The sequence below is a fragment of the Chamaea fasciata genome, unplaced genomic scaffold (assembly GCF_029207755.1).
Source record: "Chamaea fasciata isolate MVZ Bird 193981 ecotype frontalis unplaced genomic scaffold, bChaFas1.0.hap1 SCAF_7, whole genome shotgun sequence".
In the NCBI taxonomy this organism is placed as follows: Eukaryota; Metazoa; Chordata; class Aves; order Passeriformes; family Sylviidae; genus Chamaea; species Chamaea fasciata.
The window spans coordinates 46,821,853-46,840,736 of record NW_027094092.1 but is presented as its reverse complement, the minus strand read 5'-3'; the positions used below and the strand labels follow the sequence as shown (position 1 = coordinate 46,840,736).

At 40.8% G+C, this 18,884-nt stretch overlaps 1 protein-coding gene across 3 annotated transcripts in view; it reads left to right on the top strand.

Moving 5' to 3' along the window:
* The window catches only part of FBLN5 (fibulin 5), a 48,704-nt gene extending 35,538 nt beyond the window's left edge, over positions 1–13,166 (top strand). For all 3 annotated transcript variants that reach the window (XM_066188679.1, XM_066188681.1, XM_066188680.1), the window contains 6 exons: positions 2,705–2,821; positions 3,754–3,873; positions 6,584–6,706; positions 7,250–7,376; positions 10,221–10,416; positions 12,290–13,166. In XM_066188679.1, coding sequence (XP_066044776.1) covers positions 2,705–2,821; positions 3,754–3,873; positions 6,584–6,706; positions 7,250–7,376; positions 10,221–10,416; positions 12,290–12,451 — 845 coding nt within the window. In that variant the 3' untranslated portion in view covers positions 12,452–13,166. The remainder of the gene's footprint in view (positions 1–2,704; positions 2,822–3,753; positions 3,874–6,583; positions 6,707–7,249; positions 7,377–10,220; positions 10,417–12,289) is intronic.
* The last annotated feature ends 5,718 nt before the right edge of the window (positions 13,167–18,884 follow it).

The window sequence follows — 18,884 nt, the reverse complement described above, 5'->3', positions numbered from 1 at the left end:
AGTGCCAATGAGATGTTTGGCAGAGAGAGTCCCTCACAGAACAAAACTGTAGATGTAAATGCCTTATGACTAGCGTCATAATAGTGTAATAACTGGGCTTTTCATATTCCCAATCTGAAGGATTCCCTTTCATGTAAGATCAATTGCAAGCATGTGTGCATAAAGATTTTTGCCCAAAGAGACCTGTGCTTTCCTTACTGTGACAGTGTGGACCTGAAGGGATCCGTATTTGATACCAAGAAATGGGACTGACAGTAAATCCTTAGTCAACCAATTCTTTTGTTTGGGGGTGAGAAAAAAAAAATACCTCTGAACTGGGTGCCATTTCACAATCTTCCACGCAGTTTAATTTCAGTTTTATTATTTTCCTTGCTGCAATGTCCTGTTCATCCTTTTAGCTTAGTCCTGTTGAAAAAACATCGCTCAACAAACAGCACAGGAAAACAAACCTTCCATCTCTCCTCCAGTCCTTTCCCCTTCCTTGACATGTTCATGGGATGGTGATGTAGACATTAATTTTGGGTACACAGGTAGGACCTAGAAATCAGCATACAACTTTTTTTAAGAAAATGTGCCCATTACTAGTTTTTTTTCCCCTGCAGTGCAGGCTGTTTGGTGCCAGCTCTGTAAGCAGCACCATCCCATCACACCTCCACTAGTAGGAGAATGGGCTTTCCCTGCCCATTCATCCCTGGAGCATCTCCAGTTACTTTCCAGCTTTCTCCTCCCAGGTAGCAATTCCATGAGGGACTCATTCATGGCTGCTTTCCTAACTACTGCAAACAGCTGCTGTGTAATTCCCCTGGCACAAACCAGGCTAAGCCCTGTGCAAGCTGGGGTCTGTGCAGCCATAGCCACTTCAGGGAGTCGTTGTCTTGTAGCTCCCCTCAGATAAGAAGTCTCAGCCGCTGCTCCTTAATCTGTGATAAATCAACTTCTCTTGGGAAAAAAAAAAAAAAAAAAAAAAAACAAAACAACAACAAACCAAAAAAAAACCAACCAAACTTGTGCTGGGGAATGTACAGGCATATATGATAAGGTGGGTATGAGGGAGAGAAGGAAGGCAGATTCTGCTCTGCGTCACCTGTTCTGTTACCCATTTACTTCTCCCAGTTACAGGCCAAATGAAAGGGTTGTGTGCAGAATTCAGGATTTGAACATAGATCTAAAATACTCTTCTGCTTGATGGTTATAGCAGAGAACTGAAATGGCTGCATTGATGATTTGATTACCTGCCTATGCTATTTAAAATAGGGAATAATGTCCCAGTATTGGCCTATTTAAGAAATCATGGGGTGGATTATTGCAAGGAATGCGAAAAAGGAAAAGCAAATTGTGTTTAGAGCTGCTATATTTTTCCCTGAATTTCAAAGAAGTCTCAGTTTTCCATACTTTATACTGGCTTTGGAGAAGTGATTTTTGCTGCCATAAAGGAGTAAAGGAATATTTACTGTAATCAGAGGGCCAAGTCGGGGTTTAGAGACAGATTTTTTTGGTGCACTGTGAGCAGTGCAGTGGAATACAGTGGAATTACCAATTACCAATTACTGATAGTAAATCACTGTTACAAAAACCTACACTTCTATCATAATTATCCTGTAAAGTTTACATGGAGGAGCCAGTGCAGCAGTACCTACTTGACCCACCCACAAGAAGCAGCCCTGTAGAAGTCCTTATCCTCAAAATGTAGCACTCTGGAAATAACAGTCCTGCAAAAGACAAAGCATGTACTTAACGTAATGCATTGTGTCAGTGCAATGAGGTATTAATTTACTTAAAACCTGTGTTATTTTTGCAGGATTTGGTGAAGCCTGCTGCTGATGTAGTCACCACCACTGACCTGGCCTTTAGGTTATCTTATTGACTGCATATAACATTTTCTATTGCATAAATTTAGCTTCAAAGCTTTAAAGCAGCCATTTTAAAAAATCTCCAAAAGCCAGTTGATACCAAAGGAAATGTTAAGCCTTTGAAAGGACAACTGTTCCAGCTATTTCATTTCAATTTTTTCGTTCTGAAGCAAAAATATTCTAGCACTTATCATCTTACATATTTTAGAGCATTTTCTTGTGCTCATAGCACTCAGTTGCATGTATTGCTAATGCTGCAATTCAGCCCAAACTGCTATTTTGGCATTAAATTAATTGTTTCTACGGTCTGTAATTTGTCAGTTAAAAATCCATATAAAAAGAGAATGTGACTATTTGGAAAGAAAATCTTTCAGAAATATCCTCACTTAAAAAAAGAAGCCTGTAATAACAAACACTGCTGTTCCAGTGAGCAGCTTTGGTATATGTGGAGGCAAAGAAGTTTTCTATTTTGATTCTGCCAAAATTTTGCTGCAGTGTTGGCTGTGGTTGTACTGGCAGCCTGTGCCAGCTGTCAGGTATCCTTTGAGGGAGCTGCTTAAAGGAACAAACTGGGCTGCCTGATTTAAACTGAAGATTACAGCACTGACAATCAATTAATGAGACACACTGGTAGATGTCAGATGTGGATAAAGCCACATTACCACATTCTGCTGGGGAGAGGTATTATTTAACTGTAACTCCACGTCTGAATGCCTGGAAGTTTGGCTGTTACATCCATGACCAGTGTGCTGGGTTATTTCTGTGTTATCGGTACTGTTGGCTCAGTGTGCTTGCTGCTTTTTATCTCATGTGAGAATGCAGACCACTCTACTTTCCATCCTTCCCACCCACAGACATAGATGAATGTCGCTACGGCTACTGCCAGCAGCTGTGTGCCAACGTGCCCGGTTCCTACTCCTGTACCTGCAACCCAGGCTTCACCCTCAATGACGACGGGAGATCGTGCCAAGGTATGTGTATGGTAAACCATGGCTGAAATCTTTGCTGCCCCCTCAGCCACACCCTTAAAACTTACCTGGTTTTTAGAACACAAGTAACCTTCCCAGAATTGCTTTTGAAAATGTTCACAGGCTCTTCAGGCAGATATTTCTGCAGTTTCACAGTACCTCCAAGGGGTTCAGGTGTAACATAACCAGTGTATCAGGAGAAATATGCGCAGAGGCCCAAACCTCAATTCACTCAATTGAGTGGAATTACCAAGTGCTCAGGCACTGAGTTTACTATTCAAATCTGAGGCTGTGTGACCCAGCTGAAACAGGAAACCTTTGTCAGATCCGTAAATCAGTGTGTCCCGAAATCCAGACTGGAGTACTAAGCATTAGACCACCTTTTGCTGAGATACGCTACCCCAAAGTCAACACAACCTCTTCACAGTCTCCCCAGCAAAACAGCAAGCATCTTCCCACAGGCTGCAGGAGAAGGTCTATACTAACAATGCCCAGAAGTTGTTCATGTCCTACAAGGCAAAAATATAGCTTTTGCCTGAGGTTTCCATAAGGACCCCTCATCATTGCATTATCTTTCTCAGGAAAATCCTGCTGCATTTCTTCTCAGGTCTGTTACGACAATATTTGTTAAATGGTTTTCAAATTGCAGGGTAAGGAGAGAAACCTTTGTAACCAAAATTTCATCCCCATCTTCCATGTTATTTTTTTATTGAAGACATTCCCAAAATGCTTCACTTCCACACATGATGTGTTTCCAACATCCTATTCCCAGGCATCAACCTGCATCCAAATAAACAACACTGACTCAGTTATAATTTTTCAGAACAGATCATTCTGACTCTAGAGCTCATCTCTTTCAAATGTTCTGCAGTAAAACAAATGAAAATGGAGTTTGGGGAGAAGTCACTGATGAATTTGGCATTGGTTTCCCATAGATGTGAATGAATGTACAAGTGAAAATCCTTGCACTCAGACCTGTGTCAACACCTACGGCTCTTTTCTCTGCCGCTGTGAACCTGGCTATGAACTGGAAGCTGATGGAGTTAACTGCAGTGGTAACTGTCTTATTTACCGGTTTGGTTTCTTTAATTCTATTATATTTAATTTTTCAAAGGTATTGTTTTGTACATACTTTTTAAAAAGTTTTTTGCCTTGGTCCATTGTTGCATCAGGAGAACTGCAACTCATATGATCTTCTTTCCAGTTAAAGCACTCAGCAAATACCCAGAAAAGCTCAGTGGAGGAGGGCCACAAATTGTTTTAAAGCAATAAGCTAAATATTCAAAAGCTCCAAGGTAACAGCAAAACATAGGAAAGCACTTTGTAATGCTGAACAGGAAGCTTTATTAGAGCAAGTAGAGATAGTCCTAGAACATTCTTCCATGATTAAAGAAATATTTTATATAAAGCACTTTTCCATTTGTCTGTTGAATGCATGTATTTCTCTTGCTCTTAACAACTGCTCACTTCTGTCTGAAACTTTCCCCAGTTTGCCCTGCATGGCTTTGGCTTCACTTCAGAAACAATATATGATTTCTTAGTACAGTTATTGCTGACCTGTTCAGCACACAGCAGAATAAATTGTGCTTATGTCACTGTAATTTTTCCTCTCTGGTTTTTGTTTTTATTTTATTATTTTATTTTGATTGAAGGCAAAACTTCATTCTTTGCTTATTGTTCCATCAGCCTGATAAAATTAGAGAATTCAGCCAATATTTCTTGGACAGAAAATGCACTGGAAAAAACTTGAGTTTTAATTTACAGTAAACAGATGTAACATGCTGCTTCTGAGAGAGAAGACATGTGAGATGCAATGTACATGATTAGTGTTTCCCAAGGTATTTTTCCTGCAAATCTCCTTGTTATAAGGGAGATAACAAATATTAAATATCTAAAGGGTCTTAAGAATTAAACATTTAGACTGCAACACCTAACTTAGTGTTCTGCTTTCTAACGAATTTTCTTCTTCTAAGTTAGACTCTTGAATGTTTTTTATGGTTCACCTCCTGAGCTACCTGGGGATCTGAACCAGATAAGTTCATTGCAATGCCCAGTAAGGTGGTGCTTGAGCCTCATCCATGTCTGAGAGCTAAGCTAGCAAAAGGGTCTTTCCACCATCCAGCTATAGAGCAGAAAATCTTTTCCTGACAATCTTGTGCAGGAAAATGTTTGACAAAGCAAGTTAAGTTTCTTTGGATGAACTGCTTCCACTTCACAGCAATCACTATACATCTGAGGCTCACAAAGGGAATGCCTGGTTAGGAGGACACTTATGAGACACCCAGGATTCACATGGGAGGTATTCTTGCCCCAATTCAAGGAGAGAGGCAGAGATTTCAACCTGGCTTTCTCAACATCATCAATATTTTCTAATCACAGAGGTCTTCCAAGTGCATTAGATGTGCTCTGAAATGACAACCATTCGGTTTTCTGCACATAACAGAATACTAGGAGTCTTTAGGAATGCTGTGGGCTCAACAGCAGACATGTAGGACCCTAGGAACTTTAAAGTCAACACCTGACAGCAGCCAAGCACCAGTTATACGAATCCAATATGCTGGAGGTCTGGGCTAGGATGCCAGAGGGTGGTTGACATCTCAGTCTCTTTATGGAGTCAGCCCTCAGTCCATGTATTTTCAGGAAAGTGTTTATTTCAGTGAATTCACCGGGGAAACTCACACAATAACAGGACTACATAGGTGTAGAGTTCCTTTCATCTCCCTTTTGATAATCTGATTTCAGCCCTAAAGCCACTTGGATGTATTTGGACTTCAAATACTTTCCAATCCATCTGCACAAAACACCAGAAGTGGATAAATGGACTGAGCCCAATTTAGAAGAAAGGGAAATTCAGCCTGAAGAGTAAAAGTGATTTGCCTGGGAGAGTCAACATGCCAGAGCTGGGAATAAGAACTTGGGAGTTCCTGGCTGGGGCTCTGGCCTTTGTTTCTTTCTTCCCCTGAACAGGGAAATAAGGAAATGATTAGTGGCAGCCTCCCTCAGCCTAGTGCCTTTGCATGTGTTTTCCCCTCAGTCAGCCATACCTCCATGCGCAGCTCTGAGTTCCGTCTTTCTCACTTGAGCACGGTCCTGTAGACTGACACAATGACTGGTCAATTCATGAGTGCAAGGGGGAAAGGGCACAGTTTCTGCTTTCAATCAGATATTTGACAGATTGCCTAGCTTTCTGGGTATCTGGGAGAGGACTGGGCCTTCCAGTATGTCTGACCCAGGCTAGGATATGCTCTTGTAGTCTTGCTGGAATGACTTGGAAGTAACTGACTAGAGGCTAAGAAACATAAAACAGACATGGCTGGATGCAGGAATTCTGCTGGAACCCATGTGGCCCTGGGAAAGTGAAGCTTGCTCTCCAAAAAAAAAAAAAAAAAAAAAGGGAAAAAAAAAAAAAAAAGAAAAAAGAAAACTACTGCCAAGTCTTTCCTGTTACATTACAGTTAAAGCTTTGTTGTCAGAGTATCTCCGTCTCTGACGTAAAACAGAAAAGAAAACATGGCCAACTGGTGACAGGTATTAGAAAAGAAAACTAAATAAATAGAAGCCATACATTGTGTTCAGCAGCAGCTCTGGTTTCCTTAGGAAAAAAGTGTTTAACCAAGAACTTGTATAGCATTTTGTCAGGTTGCTGCAGAGTTCTAGGGAACTGGAGAGTGCCAGCCTCCAGCTGAGGTAATGGGCAGGTAGTCTGGATGGCCACCTGCCTGCAAGACTGCTCTTTTGACACTAAACTTTGTTTTACCACTGCAGACATGGACGAATGCAGCTTCTCAGAGTTCCTCTGCCAGCATGAATGTGTGAACGGGCCTGGTTCCTACTACTGTACCTGTCCTTCGGGCTATAACTTGCTTGATGACAGTAGAAGTTGCCAAGGTAACATTCCTGCACTGATTAAAACCCCCCAGGACCAGATAATAGATCCTGTGTCTAGAAAGAGGTTTTCAAGCACTGAGATGTTTGGTCTTGGCATTGCACAGTGAAATACTTGTAGGGGCCAATTATGCAATTCTGGTCAGAATGTCATCACGTGAATATTCCTGCTGAGGTGAATTGGTGTGTTGTTTTAATTAAGACTTTAATGGCTAGGAAACAGCTACACAGGAAAGACCTCAAATGCTCTCCCCTCTGCTACACATTCCTACTTTTCCCATTCTCCAAGGTCAGAGATTTTGAGCAGCCAATTCCTTTCCTTTTTTTTTTCCCCAGCATTTAGCATGTAGGAGCACTCTAATAAGGAGAAATCAATGGAGTAAAAGCTGATCTTAAAAGAGGGGACAGTTATAAAAATGCCATGTCTTACAGTGCAAGAGTTTTATGAATTTTGGGGTAGTTCTTTAAGATGGAAACCAGTTTGTAGGAGTGGCATCTTGTACGTATTTCCCTGCCTTAGCCATTCTCTCATTCCTTGTGTTTTAGATATCAACGAATGTGAAATAAGAAACTTCACCTGCACTTCGCAGCAAACATGCTTCAATATCCCCGGAGAATATAAATGTTTAGACCCAGTACGATGCGAGGAGCCTTATCTCCAGATTAATGAGAAGTGAGTAACATACCCACAGCCACAAAAGCAAATTCTATCTGTGAGAGTTGTATCTAGAGTAAACCAAATAAGCTACAATTTTAGAACGCAGCCATGAAGTCTGTCTAAATCTATACATACATGCTATTGCTACATTTACCACTGGTGAGCTTTATAAAAATAACAAGTTGCACTTCCTTACCAGGTCACCAGGTGTGATATGATATATGATCTGATATGATATCATACTCAGATGTATGTGAAGTTAGACTGGAAACACAGATATCAGTTAGCTGAGAAAACAGCAAGACTTGTGATGTAATAAGAGACATTTACTTACAATACTAACTGATTTCATACATGCTCAAATGCAGCCTGTTTATTAGTAGGAATATTTTCTGCAAATGGTAACTAGTTTATGCCTTGGAAGTACTTTAAAATATTAGATGATAGCTAGAGCAGGATACAAATAGTTTCTTATTGCGTAAAGGTTAAAAGTTCTGAATAGTTCACAGACAGATCCAGAAATTGCCCAGAAATTGGTTATGTCTGGCTGTTAGCACTGTTACTGTCTCAACTGGGAATCATTTGAGCAAGCAAACAATAAACCCTACATTTCTAGAAATAGCCTGTTTCTTTTACATTTTTGTATGTATTTGCTGGGCCTCAAAATATTTCAGTTCCAGACAGATCTCGAGATACTGCAGTCCACATTATTTCATCCACAGTGTTTGCACTAAACCAAATAACCTGGAATTGCTTGGTAGCCTAATATATTTTATAGAAAGGCAGGAGATTAATAATTAGCTTCTTTCCTTGAAAATTTATTAATATATTTACATTGCTTTGTTTACCAGGGCAGCTGAAGAGTGGACACATAGTGTTTGCCTAGTTCTGTGTTTTCCTACCTTGATGATAGAGTCTTAAACTGGAATTTGAAATAACTAAATCCTCTGCATCTAAATTCCTCAGAGCCCAACTACAGAGTCCTTGCAGAGCAGCTTGCACCAGAGCTCTCGATCTCTGAGCTTTGTGTTTGGTGGCTTTGACTCATGTCTAGATGGGACTGCACTTAATTTGTGACATGTGTCTAGAAGTGGTCAGTATAAAAGCTAAGAATTCCTTGCATCTGTGTTTTCTGTGGAAGGAATTGGGTGTTCATAATGCCAAGAGCCTCTTGATGGAGACATGCCAGATGCACTGTCTGAAATTGATGTCAGTAGTGGAGGTTATAGAAAAAATACTCAAAAAGACCCTTGCACAGTCAATTCCCCCAATATGGCTTTTATAAAGGGATATCCTGCCTTACAACTTTCTGAGAGTTCTCTGAAGAAATCAGCAGCATGTGGCTAGGGCACATGGACTGATGCGGTCTGTTTGCATTTCCAAAGGCTTCTAGAAAGACCTTCACATAGTTATTATGGAAATTGAGCAGTTGTAAGCAACAGAGAAAAGTCTCTGGAACAGAAGAATAAGAGGCTGAAAGATAAAAATGAAACAGAGGAAGTATTAAATTGTCAACTTTCCCACTGAAGTTCTGCAGAGGTCTGAGCTGGACCTACTTGGTCCATCATAAGCAACCTGGGAAAAAGAATAAACCATGAGATGGGCAAAATCTGCAACAGTATCTGAAGACAGTAGATAAAAGAGTGGGTAGAAAAATACTGCAGATTAAGCCTCAATGACTGTGCAATAAAAATGGCAAATGAATTTCAGTGTAGATTAATTTAAAGTAAAAAGAAAATCCCAAATTCACAAATTAAATAAGGGCCACTGGTTTGATCATAATCCATGCAAACTGAGATTTGAGGGTTCTAGTTCCATGATCTGTAGAACTCACTAGAGGTCAGAAAAGGAATGTGAATTTCAAGTGTTAATAGGTAGAGAATATCCTTGGAGCACATGCTATTGTGTACCACATCTTTAAGACTGTGCAGTTCCTTCCCCTCCTGTCAAAAGAAATATAACTGGATGAAGGTTCGTAAGAAGCAATGAGGATGATCATAAGTATGGAATAGCTTCCTTGTGAAGAACAGACAAGTTAGAGCACTTCAGCCATGAACAGGGTCAAATATGAAGCCCTGAGATGGGTGAGGAGGATGAGCAGGGATTGACTGGCTGCTCTCCTTTCAGTAGAACAGCTGGGAGCATCAGATAAAGTCAGAAAGAGGCCAAGCAAAGAGAGACAAAGAGGGCTGTGGAGCTCCTGGCCACAGGGGGCTGTGGATGCCAAACATTCATGTGGGAAGCTGGAAAAGCTGATGGATAAGAAATGCATTAATAGCTGATTAATACAAAGAAGAAACTTTTGTTTCAAGGATTCCCTGAGCCACAAACAATTGGAGACTGTTGGTGGAAGTGTTGTATACTTGGCTTGCTATCCTTTTCTTCCTTAACGCTCTGCATTTGATGTTAGAACTTTGGTTTGATCCGGGATGTCTACTGCATGTTCTCATGTAGTGCACAAAATACGGTGAAACAAAAATCACTACCGTTTATGTAGTACTATGAGTGAAATGATCTAATAATATTTTGGGGACAGTTTAAATTACTATCAGAACAAACATGTACTGAGTATTGTATACCTGTAGGGCTGCTTCAAAGAAAGTTCACATTTTTGAGTGATCTAAGGAGAATGCCAAGGTATTTTGGCCAAGAAGACAAGAAGAAGGAGGCAGGATTTAGGCCAGAATAGCAACACAGAGAATGCTAAAAGTGAGAAAATTCATTACAAGTTTCATTGATTCTTTTAGCTGGTCAACAACATTATTTGTTTATTTCTTTATGCACCTATATTAGCATATAAAGAATCAAATACTACAGCAATTTGTAACCCCTGATGACAATTCTATCTCTTACAATCAGCCGCTGCATGTGTCCAGCTGAAAACCCTGGGTGCAGAGATCAGCCGTTCACCATCCTGTACAGAGTGATGGACATGGTGTCTGGGAGGTCTGTGCCTTCGGACATTTTTCAGATGCAAGCAACAACTCGCTACCCTGGAGCCTATTACATCTTCCAAATCAAATCAGGGAACGAGGGCAGGGAATTCTACATGCGGGTAAGTCTCGTGCTCACTGGGGGAAAACATGGAGTATCTTGTCGTTAGCTGAATGTCCTGATAGCACAACTGAGCTTTTCATGACTATCACTTAAACATTCAGTATGAGGCTTTTTTTACATACAGACATGCAGAGCAGTGTGCTGATCTGCAGGAACTGCTGGATTTCTCAGGACAGTAACATACCCAAAGCAAACATGCTTCTCCTATGAGACAGTAGGTTTAGGAAAGCCCAGAGCCGTACCCATGTCTAAGAATAGCTCAGGTCTCCCGAGCTTGAAACTACTGTGCCAAACTGTTTTTTATTTGATGGACAATCAACAATTGTCACCAAAAGATTCAATGTTTCTTGTCTGTTTTATTAAACTCTTCATTGGAATTTGAAAAACATGAAAACAAAAAATTAAGAAAAAACCCACCCTTTTATGCCAACAATTAACTTTCTGGATTCTTTGCTTTCGTTCATTATGAATTTTTTTCACTGAGAACACACATTTTATGTAGACACTGTTAGAGAAAATTCAATTACCTGGGGTTTTTTAACTTGTCTTCCTCAGAAGATCTCTTTGTTCCCCAGTCATCTTTGCCACACCACCGACATGCAGAGATTACAGGGGTGTCTGCAGAGAATGGGGCACATCCACAAGGGGGGGTGACGGTCAAGAGGTTGATTTTCAGCCCCAGGCAAAACCTGGCTCTGACATTCACATTAAGTCCTGTTCTGTGGCTGCTGAATGTTCCCATCCCTCAGGGACATGGGGAGCGGGATAGATTCCAGAACATATTTCTCAAAAGAAACTCCCACTGTAAGAAAAGGAAAATGTTTCAAAATCCTGAATTGACAAGTGGTCCCATTACAATCATTTACATCTCACAAGAGCTTTCCTGTTGCAAAGTCATTACTGATCCCGCTGACCTTTTCCCCTCATCTGGGCCGATCTAGCAGGTGTTGAGGCCCCAGCACCCACCCCCGTTGCCCGAGCCTGCTATTCCAGTGGTTTACCAAGCAGCCATTTCCCGGGCAGCGGGACGGCATGGCCATATGGGAGGGATATTGAGGCACCAGGACCAAGCCTGGCACAGACCAGGCAACATGCCCAGCACCTCCTCATGGCTATGTCAGCCTTCTCTGATCAAAGGTAACAAACATTCAGTTTTGAGGTAAAACTGGACAGGTAAAATAGGACCCACTATGTCTGTGTAAGTTCCTGATGGAAAACAAACTGAAGTTGTTTTTAACATTAACAGCTCTGATTTTTAAATGCGCATAATCCTGGTCAAATATTCTGGTCAGATATTGAAAAGGTCTGGTTACATTTAATAAAGGACTGGTTTTCTTTAGTGCCATTGCATATTCAAAGCTCTCTTTGGAGGGTAAGGTTTGTGATATCGACATACACAACGTACCACAAACCCAGACTCCATTCACATGGGGATACCTGTTCTCCAGGTTCTGCTAACAAAACCCCTTCTGGAAGACCCCTGCTTCACAGTAACATGCCCTTTACATCAAACTAAAGAGTACCTCAAGCAAACAAACAACCAAACAAAAAGCCAAAAAGGTATCATAACTTGTTTATACCCTAAACCCATGCTTTCATATTTTTTTCTTTTTTAGGCAATAGCAAGTGTCTATCTTCAATAGCTACTTTAATGTGCAGGGCTCCCAAAGGCTTTACAAACTGTAGAAGGTGATAGTTCACACTGAAAAGAAGCCAAAATGCTGAAATGAAACTTTGTCCCATCAGCTGCAGTGGTTTCAAACAATGAAACAGAAAACACCTATTTTGGCAGCTTGAAGGCTGTAGTGAGACAGTAGTTTCGAAGAACTAGTTTTGGCAATCTCACTTGCTTTCTCTTGTTTTATGCACAGCAAACAGGACCAATCAGTGCTACTCTGGTGATGACCCGCCCCGTGAAGGGGCCCCGCACTATTGAGTTGGACTTGGAAATGATCACTGTTAACACCGTCATCAACTTCAGAGGAAGCTCCGTCATCCGGCTGAGGATATTCGTATCACAGTACTCCTTCTAAACCTCGAGTTTGTGCCCAGGAAACGTAAAGCCAAAAGAGACAGTTCCTCCTCTGCAGAACTCTCTCCTCAAAAGCCAGTACCTATAGCAGCTCCAGACCAAATCACTGTTTCCAGAGACCTGGCGACCTCTGCCTGTCTGAGCTGGGAGGCCTCTTCATCCACAGTCCCGACCAGGATGCAAACAGCTGAAGATCCCATATGATTCTCTATGTGGTCATGTATTTTAAGGACTCTTCTTCTCACTGTAAGCACATCTAGGGCATGAGTCTATGTGAAAGACTGTGAACCTTTGTAGCTCCAAGGCTGCTTAGCAGAAAGCACCAAAAAAACTGAGGAAAAAGCTGGCTTTTGCAACCTTGCCTTTTTAAATTTTTGTTTCATTATAAATGAAAAGCAGACAAACAAGCAGAAACAGAAACAAAAAAAAAAAAAAAAAAAAAAAAACAACCCACCTATTGAAACAAGGGACCTCAGAAGTCCCAATTTGCATTCCCAATTATCTCTGGAATTATCAGTCAGGCACTTTGTTTCAATTCACCCTGCATTTGTCTTAGTTTCACCTGGTTTGGGTTTTTTTTTTTTCATTCTATTTTATAGTTAAAATTCATTGTAAATTCATTCCAAAAAACATGTTGTATTATGTAATCTTTTGCTTTCTGATAAAGTGTCACATGTTTGGGTTCCTGTCTGTATTAAATCTTTCTATATAACAGAGTTCATAGAAATCTGTCACTGCATGGTGTGTTTTACAACATTTAGGATTTTATGCTTATTTACACTCAACATCTTTGACACAGGCCTCCACTGCCAGAATAGTGTCCAGCATAAGTAGGGACTTTGGAGCAGATAAGAATCAGAATTTTATTTTTCCCTGTTTTCCTGAGTGCGATGGTTGCAAACAGTTTGTAATGACCACAAGGTAGTAATACTAACTCTGTAGTTATGGCTGTAATTAATCTCCTGTTCAAAGACCACTCAGGTCAGACCTGTCCAAGTTCCTTCAGAAAATATGAATTGTTTTATTCACTTGCAATCTCTCTCCTACACTTCTAACATGGGCGGAAACAGCTGAAAAGGACTAGGACCAGTCTTATTCGTGCTTCTACTGCAAAGGAGACTGGACTATGCCAGTACCCCAATCTCAAACAAGGGAATCCCACAGTTTCCATGGGCAATGTCTTCTCAGGTATAACTGCTGTAACCAATAGGAAGTTTCTTCTAAAGTCAAGCCTGAATCTCCATTGTAATCTGTTGCTTTTTAGCCTACTTCCAGTAGAAATTGAGAACAATTTATCTGCCCCTTTGCAGCAGTCTAACGTGTCTGAAGACTGTTGTCACGTCTCCCCTCAGACTGTCTGACTGTTCTTCTCTAGTCTAAACAAATCCAATTCTTTTGGTCTTTCCTCATACATCACATTTTCTAGACCTTTGATCATTCTTGTTGCTCTCATCTGGATTCTCTCCAGTTGGTTCACATCTTTTTTGAAGCACAGTGCCCAAAACTGTGAAAAGTATTCCAGCTGAGGCCTCTCAATGCTAAGCTAAATCTATATATATGTTTAATAGTTTGAAAAAAAAATTAAAAATTGTAGAGTTGGAAGGTATAATGTGTGTTGAAGCCACTGGCACTTTGGTCTTTTATTTTAACAGGGATGAGGTTTTATATGCCTTGTTGTTAAATTTGTCTGAAACAAGCTCTTTGCTTTGTTTTTTCCTTCCTGGCCTATTGGCTCTCCAGCATTGCTAGGACAGGAAGGATAGCCTTTGCTTTGTCTTTTGAGAACTGGAAGTGCCCAGTGCTACTTGGGAGAAGGAGTTTACAAAGATTATGATGAGAGCAACCTGGAGCAGAGTAGCAATGTGAGGTCTTTATTAAAGTGGAGTATTAAACGGGAGAATACAGACTTGGAAAGTTATTACAACACAGACTGTATGACACAATCAGAAAACTGACTCTTGTTCCTAGTAAGCTTTGTGAATTAGTAGAGACTCTGCTCTTTTTCCTTGTACTCAGCTTGAAGGAAGCCTTGATGCTCTCAACAATGAAACACTGAGTTTAGCAGCTTCCGTTTCTTAATGGTTTAAAGGTTTTCTGTCTGCTGCTACAACATCCCAGGATGCTGTGGCTCAGAGCTCTGTCCTTTATTGTAAAAACAAAAAGCCTGAAGACTGACTCCAGGGTTTAGTGAGCCAAGCTGAAGGCAGAAAGCCAATGAGTTTTATGAGCAGCTGACTTGGAGGAGATAAATGCAGAGGAAATGGGCAGAGAAGTATCAGAAACAAGAATTTGTTTCCTGAGTGTATCACGGCTCACCAAGTACCACAGTCTTGGAGGGAAAAATAGAGATGATCAGGAAGGAAGAATGGTAATTTATAACCATGGGACTAAAAGTGCCCCTGTTCCAGATGATGGAAATAAAACATGGAAAACATGTAGGCTCTGGTGTACCAGAGAGCAGACAAGGGGCAGGCAGGGTCTTGCACTGAAGACGTCCAACTCTTAAAATGCTGACAGCTTTCCCAGTGCTTAAAATCCCCTCTTCCTCCCCTTTTTGTGCCCCTGTGTTATGGTTTCTTCATGCCCAGTTGAGGAGTCCTCTCTTCCTGCCACCACATCACCTCCTGGAGTGCAAGGGCACCCTTAGACATCAGACTGTTGGTCACTTCTGGCCTGTTCTCCCATGGCCCCCACATGCCAACCTGATTTAACCCTAATTTAGAAACATCAAAACCCAGAGGAATTCCATAACAAAACACTTTGTTAAAAGAGTAAAGCTTGAGTGCTTGGTTTTAGCAGGGTCCAGCAAATACTCATAAAACAATATTACACTTTCTATATAAACATTCTGCGCCCTAAAAAAAAGTGAAAAGTCTGGAAACAAAGGAATTCAGCCACTTCTCAACCGCCATAACATCTTTCATCACTCACTATCACTCCAGCCAACTTAAACTTTGCCAAAATATATGCCAATCTCAAAATAATAAATTACTAGCAGTTTATAACATCTAAACTCCCTATTTCCTAGTCAGGGGTCTGTTTTCAATAGACCATTGCAGACTCAAGTATTACAGCAATTCCCACCAAATTAAAAAAAGAAGACTATGCATGTCAGGTTTTTACAGCTTGAAAGTTAAAAATGTAAACATGCAACTGCTGCATATATTCATGTCCTTCTTTGAAGCCAGAACTCCTCAAAAGCAGACAGAATTCCAGGTCTGCTCAGAAAACGATTCTTTATTCTAACCCACTGCTGACAATTTTCCATCATGAAGAGTTTTGCCATATGGTTAATGGCCAGTACTCTGATGAGCATCAGTGGAGGGCACAGACCCTGGTCTGGGGGTGTGTGGCTTCCCTCTGGCTCTGCTTGCTCAGGCTGGCAGAGCTGTTTCCTTGCCAAGCAGGGAAGGGACAGCTCTTTGCCTCTCCTGCCTGTCAGCTGTCATGTCTATTTGAACATAGGTCCTCAGCAGAAAAACTGCCCTCCACTATGTGTTTGTACAGCACCTATTGCCAGTGCAATAACTGGAATAAAGGTAAAAGAAAGCAGATATGGCAGTAATGTTTGGATCTCTATCTCTTGATAGAGATCACAATAATTGGGAAGAAGAAGCTGATAAATGAACAAATTGAGTCATGCTAGTTGAGTTAGGTGACAGAGGGAGTAGAATGGGTTCTATCATCTGGCTTATTTGACTTTGAGATATTTTTAGGGAATTGACTTTTTAGACACAGACAACAAAATGTTATTTCACCCAAGAGTTTCCTGTATCCCACAAAATCGCTTTTCAACAGGTGATTTTCTCTGAGTACACTAACTTAGTTTAAAATAACCCAACTTCTTTTGAGAACCTGGTCACCCACCATCACTGAGTGTACTGTCCAGAGCCATTCATACAAGCTCTCTCCTCTTCAGTTGGGGGCCTGTATTCATAGTTACCCTTTTTTTTTTTTTTTTACTTAACCTTCAGAAAAGCCAACTTTTATTGTCTCATTAACAAGCAGAACTTGCATAATAATTTTTCTCTGTCTAGAGCTGGCAGAACAATATAATCAGTTTGTGGCTGTGCAAGTTCTCCAGTCTGACTTATTCACAGAATATGCTACTGAATATCTTCCACAGCATGTAGCTGTATTAGAGTGCAATGAAAATGTCATAACATAAAGATGTTTTTTTTAAAAAAAAAAGGAATAAAAGTATGCCCTAATGTTATTCATTCCTGACAGGCATTATTGTCAAAATAAATCTCTACCCTGGATGGACAAAGCCCTCATCTGGTGTTAATCTGCATGACTGATGCTTTTCAATGAAAAGATAACAAGTGTCCTTACCATCTTCCCTGTGTATGTGTAAAGCACTGCACACATATTTGCATACAAGAGAATTTACAGAAGCTACAGGAGTGGTAGTGTGGCTCCGCAATTGGAAGTCAAAGAGCTGTGAGACAACGCAGGACAAGCAAATTCTGTTTTGTCATCTGACACAAGTCCAGACAAGTGATTTACACCTGTTACATTTTGTTGTTTTAAGTCTTTGAACCAATTTTGAATAGCTCAACCCCACAGCAGGAGCCATGCATGAAGACTGAGGGTAATGGCCATAACTAAGCTTTTGGAGATTCTGCAGAAAGCCTGACTCGTAAAGGTGACATGTGCTGAAGTGTCAGTGCCACAGGGAATGTAAAGGTCAGAGGCGTTTGTGTGAGGATGTCAGTGATACCTGACTGCTATCTGCACCTGCCCCTTTCCTCACCTGTTTCAGTGCAGAGTGTAACTGAAGTTTTTAGCTGTGCACATCAGCTGTGGAAATCTCACTTATACCCATTCTTAGCTCAAACTTCTGAGATCCCTCTAGTGGTTTGCAAACTGATCCCCCTGGGTAACTCAACTAATACTGGTGAGGCCACACGAGGGAGAGTTTGGGTACAACTTTTACACCAGGAAGTAAATAACGGTGCAGTAACTTTAGTGTAAGAATTGAGGAATGTATCTGAGTAGGGGAGGGGTCCATAGGAAACACTACAGCAATCAAGAACCCCTGAAATATTCAATCTCTTTCAATTCCCTTTCCAATATTCCAGAGGTCACTCATTTTCCCTTTGTGGTTTGCCCTGGACGAATGATCTCATTATAGTCATGCACTGCAAGCATGTGCTGAGTGAACTCCACTTCTCCTCTGGCACTACTTAACACTTGCTTTTTGGAGATCAGTTGTAGGCTATTTGTCTTTTCTAGGGCCTGACTGACTTCAATTGCTCTTCTCATATCCAGTCCAGATCCATTATTTTCCCATCATGTTCTTCTGCATCCACCACCTGTGCAAGCTTTTCATGTTTTGCACTGGAGATGCAGGCACTGCCATGTTCTAAGCACTCGTAAAGCAAAGTACTATAAATGGCTGAAGGGATTGCCCAGTCTGCTGGTAGAGCCTGGTTTCATGAATAGGATTTAGAAAACCCCATAACTCCTCAGTTTTGAAAGTGAAAGATGCTCTTCTAGGTCCTGATTTTCTCTGGAAATGGCAACTGTAATCGTGTTGGCTTGATAGTCTCAGAGCTTTTTAAGAAGTCTGATAAGGACATGCTTATGCAATAGATCCTTAGGCCTTACAAACCTTGGATGAGGTTTCTCCAATTTGCAAACACAATATGAGGCCCAGGTCAGAGAGAGTTCAATGTGGTCATCACTATGCTAAAGTCAGCGATCACTAAACACCTCACCTCAGTTTTAAGTCTCAAATCTCAGTGTCAGTGGTATAAGCGTAAGCAGATATGTATTATTTTTAGAGTAGAGCTGAAAGCTTCTTTCCTGTAAATAAATAATAGTATGATTGCAGTATCTCTTTCTTTGTGAGCATTGTCTTTGGGTTCGTTGAGGTTTCCTGAGATAACTTTAATATTTCAAAATTTCTTCTGATATTTCAAGACATTCATTTATATGTTTCCATGAATGATTCCTCACTCCTGCACTTCAAAGGCCAGCCTAGGCACTAGATTCTGTTTTGTTGAAACATGAAGCTACACTCAAGCCTCTGCATAGTCACGTTATTCATAGGAATTGTTCCTCTCTGTAACCTCTGAGGGATTATGTTGACTTCCTTGAGATTCTGCAGTGTTCCGTGCATGTGTTTGTCCAGACTGGGACCTTAGTCTGGAGATTGTTCATCAGCAACTTTCTGCACATGCTCTCCAACCAACATGTTTCTGCATCTGCTCTCCAACATAGCTACAAAGGTTAGTTTTTGACAAAAATCTTCAAAGCATGGTGTTTCTTGGCTGCCTACACATAATGCAAACACAACTCAAAAAATCCAGGACCAGAGTTTCCCAGTCCTCATGAGAAATTCCTGTTTTTCAGAAACATTTTGCTCTGTAAACTTGCTTTGTAGATTATGTGAAATGCAAACAAAAAGGAAGAAGGCCTGCCAAGAT